The sequence below is a fragment of the Octopus bimaculoides genome, chromosome 10, assembly GCF_001194135.2.
Source record: "Octopus bimaculoides isolate UCB-OBI-ISO-001 chromosome 10, ASM119413v2, whole genome shotgun sequence".
In the NCBI taxonomy this organism is placed as follows: domain Eukaryota; kingdom Metazoa; phylum Mollusca; class Cephalopoda; order Octopoda; family Octopodidae; genus Octopus; species Octopus bimaculoides.
The window spans coordinates 64,714,833-64,722,058 of NC_068990.1; the positions used below are offsets into that span (position 1 = coordinate 64,714,833).

Here is a 7,226-nt window from a genome sequence, read left to right on the forward strand (position 1 = left end):
ATATATATATATATATATATATATGATCGGCCATTATTATGATTGACCGTTGACTGAACACTATTCAATTTTTTTTCTCCGTGTTTTTCTCCTTGTCTCCGTATTCTTTCTGTTGAAGAGCGTAGCTCGAAACGTCAAAGACTTTCCGTATTCCCGAGCGTCATACTAATATATACTTTTGTTATTTACACCACCTGTCCTCGTCTGTTGTTATTATTTGTATATTCTCCCATATATATATATATATATATATATATATATATATACATGCATGCATACGCACACATGCACACACATACACACACACACACATGCACACACATGCACATGCACACACACATATACAAGATGGAGAATATTTTCTTTAAAATCTGCAGCTTCTCTATCCTGCTAATAAATTCACATTTGTATCAACAATTATTAGTGTTTCCATTTATGATAGTCAATATTTCAGTGGTAATCTCAGAATGAATGTGACCAACAGTTTATCATTTCATTCTGTAAGCAGAGTAGCAAAACTTTACTAGACTTTTCTAAAGGTCAACATGTAACACTTATTGCTATCCAGATTCTAATGATAGAATATTTTAGTATTTTGTTACAAATCGCCATTCCTCTTGGAGGGAGAACTGAAATAATTAAAAGAAATGGAGAAGCATATGCTATTTGCTTACATAGCTTTAGTCAGAAGAGGAAGGGAGCACATGCAAGCCATTTTGAGAGTGTTCAAGATTGGTAGGATGGAAAAAGTTAATCTCAGACTGAAGATTTGACCAAATGTTTGCAACTGAGTAGACTCCAAATGGCAAAGATAATGGGGTTATACAGATTAAGTCTAACAACCACTTGTATTTAGCACGCGTGTGTGTGTGTGAGAAAGAGAGAGAGAAAGGGAGACAGAGTATAATTATATATTTACCTATTTTAAACATACTCTTAATTTTGAGCAGCAACAAATTGGAACTTGATCAATGTACAACCATGAAACTAAATGTTGCATATTGCTGACAATATAGTATAACTTGTAAAAATATATACATCAAAACCTTTGACATATAAAAAGTCTCCTGAGGTCATGCAAAGAGCACCTGTGCTGGCACCATGTAAAAAGCAGCCACACTGATGCTATGTAAGAAGCTCCCATGTTGGTGTCACATAAAAAGCACCCAGTACACTATAAAGTGGTTGGCATAAGGAAGGGCATCCAGTTGTTAAAACCATGCCAAAACTGACAATTGGAGCGTGATACAGCTCTCCAGCTGGTCAGCCCCTGTCAAACCATCCAACCCATGCTAGCATGGAAGTGACTTAATGATGATGGTGTGATGTAGGATGTTATTTATAAAGAATGCTTGAAAGCTTACCATAGAACATGAGTAAAACTCAGTTTTCTTGAAGCCATAATTTTCAATAACAGACAAATGTAGTGGATCAGGTTTTGGACAATGGCAAAATACTTCCTTCACAGTAGATGGCAGCACTTTTGATCCTTTAAAAGACATCGATACTTCTCCTTCTTTACAAGTTTGTAACTTTTCAAGGTTCAAAGGTTTGCAGTAGTACATAGTGAAACGAGGACAAGGCTCATCAGCTGAAAAAGAGATAAAAACAGAATAAATGCAAAATAAATAAAGAAATAAATGAATAACTAGATAAATACATATATAAATAAATAGGACTTTTTTCTTTTTACTCTGAATGTTTATTCATCTGGCTATATTTTACAAATTTCTCAGCATTTAGAATCAAAGAGACTCCAACTCTGAAACAAGTTCTTTCATTAGAATTTTGATTTTCATTAGGTAATCATATATTCAAAGTAAGTAAGTAAAGATCCCCTTCAGTCATGAATGACCAAGGGATTACACCTAGAAAGTTACTCTCCAAGGCACAAGTCCAGGTAAGGTTTTTTTTAAAGGAAAACCAGCATTCACCCATGCATACCAGCCCTAACTCTCCATGATTCCAATGTTATCCAAGGGAAAAGTAAAAGTTAATACAGCTTCACACGTTGCAACTCGTTTCTATAGCTGAATGAACTGGAGCAACATGAAATAAAGTGTCTTGCTCAAGAACACAACACAGCCTAGTCCAAGAATCAAACTCACTACATCATGATTGTGAGCCCAATGCGCTAACCACTGAGTCATGTGCCTTGACATCATCAATTCACCAACAACTGCAATTTATGCACACATGTACATCTGTGAAAGTCAAAACTTACAGATTCTCACACAGTGACATGAAAGTGCACAGAATCATATATTTATGTATGTCTTTATACATGTATCTTATTTCTTTCTTTATTGCCCACAAGGGGCTAGACAAGGGGACAAACAAGGACAGACAAAGGGATTAAGTCGATTACATCGACCTCAGTGCGTGACTGGTACTTAATTTATCGACCCCGAAAGAATGAAAGGCAAAGTCGACCTCGGCGGAATTTGAACTCAGAACATAGTGGCAGACGAAATACCGCTAAGAATTTCGCCCGGCCTGCTAACGTTTCTGCCAGCTCACCGCTCTTTATACATGTATCTGTGTACTTTCACTGTGTCTACTTTCACTGCGTGTAGTTTCACTGAGTGTACTTTCACGCATATATCTGTGCACTTTCATGAGTGTACGTTCACTGGGTGGGAATCCATAAGTTTTGACTTTCATAGGTGAACATGTGTACATAAATTGAAGCTGTTGGTGAACTGATGACGTATGCAAAACAATTCCTAATACGCTGACATTTCCTTTTAGTTTATCTTTTAACTATTATTTTTTTAATTGTTTAAGTCATTAGACTGTGGCCATGATGGGGCAACATCTTGAAGAATTTTAGCTGAATGAATCGGCCCCAGTACTTTTTATTAAAGCCTAGTAATATCCTATTGATCCCTTTTGCTGAACCGCTAAGCTACGGGGACATAGACACACCAACAGCGGTTGTCAAGCGGTGGTAGTAGACAAACAGACACACACACATATACACGACGGGTTTCTTTCAGTTCCCGTCTACCAAATCCATTCACAAGGCTTTGATCGGCTCGAGGCTATAGCAGAAAACCATAGTGCCCAAGGTGCCACGCAGTAGGACTGAACTCGGAGCCATGTGGTTGGGAAGCAAGCTTCTTACCACTAACTTCTGATAAGCGGCAAATGAATCCCCAGCCAAAACAAGAGTCGTATGAACCCAGAAGTGCGATGCTCACATTTGTCAACAAAGACCTTGAAGAAGAAACCTCCACACGCCACAGAATGGTTATGCATGGGTATGTTTGCAGCTAACTAGAAAAATATGGCAATATTAACTTGAAATAAGTCGGTGATTGTTAGCACACCGGGCAAAATGCTTTGCAGCATTTCGTCTGCCTTTATCTTCTGAATTCAAAATTCTGCTGAGGTCGACTTTGCCTTTCATCCTTTCGGGCTTGATAAAAGCACCAGTTGAGCAACAGGGGTCGATGTAATCGACTGAGTCCCCTCCCACAAAATTGCATGCTTTGTGCCTATAGTAGAAAGTTTTATTATCATTATTATTATTATTATTATTATTATTATTATTATTATTATTATTATTATTATTATTATTATTATTATTATTATTATTATTATTATTATTATTATTATTCAGTAGTTTTATTTTTATAGCGTGCTTTCACTTCAGTACCGAGCGCAGCTCTGTGTGCTTTGGGTATGTGCTGTGGTTTGCTGTGATGCTCTTATGGTTACTGTATTGAAAGTATTTTGCGTAGGATGTGTGCAGTGCCCAGTAGTGCAATTTTCTGTATGTTATATATACTTGTAAGTCCTGGTGCTTTTGTTATGTATTTGTCTGAATATTTTTTTATCATACCTAATGCGCCTCTTATGATAGGATTTGTTTCTGTTTTTAGATTCCACATTCGAGTTACCTCTATTTCTAGGTCTTTGTATTTTGAAAGTTTCTCCATTTCTTAGCTGCCAGACGGCAAGCAGGCAAAATCGTTAGCACGCCAGACGAAATGTTTAGAAACATTTCGATCGCCTGGGTTCAAATTCCGACGAGTTCAACTTGGCCTTTCATCTTTTCAGGGCCGACAAAATAAGTACGAGTTGCGCAATGGGGTCGATGTAATTGACAGCGTTCAACCCACCACTACCACTTATTCTCAAAATTACTAGCCTTGTATCTAATTTAGAAACAGTTATAGATGTTATAGAAACGAGAGGAAAAAATATTTCAGATGTGATTTATAAAAACTTACTTTTCACGCCAATGTATCTGACGATTGAATGGGAGGTCGGACAACTGGTCTCACCTGGACATTTACAAATGTCCAGTTTTGACCTGTACATTGTTTCACCATACTCTATCACTGTTTTACAAGCACTATGCGTACCGCAGTCTGGAATGTCGTCCTCTTCCTGAAGTGAAACATGAATAAATAAATAAACATATAAATAAATAAACAAGTAAAAAGGATATCAAATTCTTTCAACGGAGTAAGATTTAGTATGTAATAAAGTGTCTCCTTTTTTTTTTTTAATGGCTTGTTGACCGCCACTCAAAGAGAGAATAACTGGCTCTATGTGGTAAGAGAGAACCAATTGAAAGTTGGCCAGTCCGTATTCTGTTATCGGTACTACTGACATTGTAAAATTGAATGCTTTATCAATTCTTCCTGCTAGTTTTGTCAGAGCTTTTTGCATGGAAGCCGACTCCCACCCCCAGCACCACCACAATCCATAGCTGGTTCCGATCGTGAAACTCATGTAATGGACTCTCTCCGACGCATAGACGTATTGGCTAAATATATTGGCTAATTGTGTTGTTGACTACAGAATACAGATGTAGTAGCTCAGGTTAACAAGCGTACAGACTAACGTTAATGCGTATTGGTTAAGGATAGCACATGTATTGGCTAAATAAACAAATGATAAACATATTGGTTAAAGATAACAGACGTATCGACTAATTACAGCAGATGTATAGATTAGATATAAAAAAAAGGTATAGACTATAGGTAGCAGACGTTCGAAAGAATGACAACAGATATATAGGACTATGGAAAACAGACGTATGAACTGAAGAAGAATGTCTCAACATAAAGATGTCCACCATATGGACGAAGAATATTAACTGTAAATTTATTATTTATCTAATCAATACATCTACTATCTATATGTCCACGCATCTCTTATATTTAAACAAAATCTCTCTTATATTTAGTCCATATGTCAGTTATTATTAGTCTATACGTCAGTTACTTTTAGCTAATATATCTATTATCTATTTAATTATTGAATTACATCTGCTATCCTTAATCAATACTTGTTCTCTTTAGTAATTACACCTGTTACGGTTCATCGATATACATTAACATAAGTCAGTCGGTTTGTTGTCTTTAGTTGACACAAGTGTTATCTGTAGTCAACACATTTGTTATTCTTAGTCACTATATATTCTTAGTTACTGTATGAATTAAGGCGGTGAGCTGGTAGAATCGTTAGCACGCCGGGAAAGATGCTTAGCGACATTTCGTCCGTTTTGCGTCCTCAATTCAAATTCCGCCGGTGTTGACTTTGCCTTTCATCCTTTCGGACTCGATAAAAGAATACCAGTTGAGCACTGGAGTCGATGTAATCGACTTACCCCTCCCTTGAAATTGCTGGCCTTGTGCCAAAATTTTAAACCAATGTATGGATTAAGGGTGTCATGCATACTGGCTATCCCTTGATTGTAAATATTTGATGATTGCTATGTCGTTCAAGAAAGTTCTCTAAGAATTTGGATCAAGATTTCTAGTCTCTCTTTTTCCAGAATCACCAGTTATTCAAATGCTTTTTTGCTGTTGAAGTTCTTAGAAGCTACACATTTATTAATATACTTATACCACCTATACATGTACACCAATAACCTACAATTATGATATGAGTTATGAATAGATATAAGGATCCACTACCGTACATATTTAGTGGAGGGGGGGAACATACTAAGAGCAACTTTTCGGTCGATTGTGATGCCCCCTAATATTCTAAAGTTTGAGAAGGAGAGGCGAACGAATCCTAATCGATAAAAATGAATATACACGGTTCATCCCAAAAGTCATTCATGGGTCTATTTTCACAGTGCGACTAAATATATGTGGATATTAGAAATATCTCGCCTTGCCTAGGTTTAGCAATACCTAAGTTAAATATATTCACAGGAATTCATTATAAGTTGTTAAAATTGCTTTAAAAAGACGTTCAAAATCTGCAGTTGGTCTGGTAATATTGTTTCACTCAGAATAATACTTCCAAAAAAAAAAATTCAGTTCAGATTAATAAGCATGCACACACAAAAAAAGGAACATTTTGTTTTAAATATATTTAATTTTGATAATTACTCGAAATGAATAATTTTGTAAACAGTAATTTTTTTCGGATATCGATAGCAGTATTTGTAGGTGTTCAATATTAGTACCCCCAAAAGAGGTAACATATCATATAACGTTTTCCTTGAACAGATATGCTCCTACGCAAAATTCCAACCACCTTAGGTGGAACAATTATGGCCTACATCTTGGAACACATACATACATACATACATGTTACGAAGATAACAATATAAGCTGCAAAGTTTCTCAGATCGATGAACATAGATTTTATTCATTAGTGTAACTCTTACAGTAATGTATGCGGTGGAAATGTTTGTAGTTGCGGGGATATCACTTCAGAAAAACTATCATTATATCCGCAAGGGAATATAATATCTCTATTTTGTGCTTGTACATAATAAGATGTTACTTATGAACAGTGCAATCAAACGAATGAATCTTCGAATTATTCTAAGCATTTATATCGATGTTATTGGAAACCTAGGTTACACAACTATATCATGTTTAACCTTTGATGTCAGGATCTATCCCTATGAATATGTATTTCCATGGAGACATTTTCAGTTTGACGATTCAGGGCAGCTTTGCTTTCAGGTTGGTAATAGTTTCAATCGTGCAATTACACCTAACATGTATAAACAATGTATTACATATAATAATAATAATAATAATAATGATGATAATAATAATAATAATAATAATAATAATAATAATAATAATAATAATAATAATAATAATAATAATAATGATGATGATGATGATGATGATGATGATAATAATCCACACAACATATAGAGCACTTGGAGTAATTTTTTGGGTGTAGTTTCTCTTTAATGCATACGGTATTAAAGAAATCGTCCTACCATATATATA

The 7,226-nt window shown here is 35.5% G+C and overlaps 1 protein-coding gene across 1 annotated transcript in view; it reads right to left on the minus strand.

Annotated features, from left to right (window-relative positions):
* LOC106879755 (uncharacterized) overlaps positions 1 to 7,226 on the minus strand; it is a 68,177-nt gene that overhangs the window by 32,305 nt on the left and 28,646 nt on the right. Inside the window, exons 2-3 of the mRNA XM_014929434.2 lie at positions 4,239 to 4,398; positions 1,365 to 1,591 (exon numbers count right to left, since the gene is read on the minus strand). Of these exons, the coding sequence (XP_014784920.1) occupies positions 1,365 to 1,591; positions 4,239 to 4,398 (387 nt within the window). The remainder of the gene's footprint in view (positions 1 to 1,364; positions 1,592 to 4,238; positions 4,399 to 7,226) is intronic.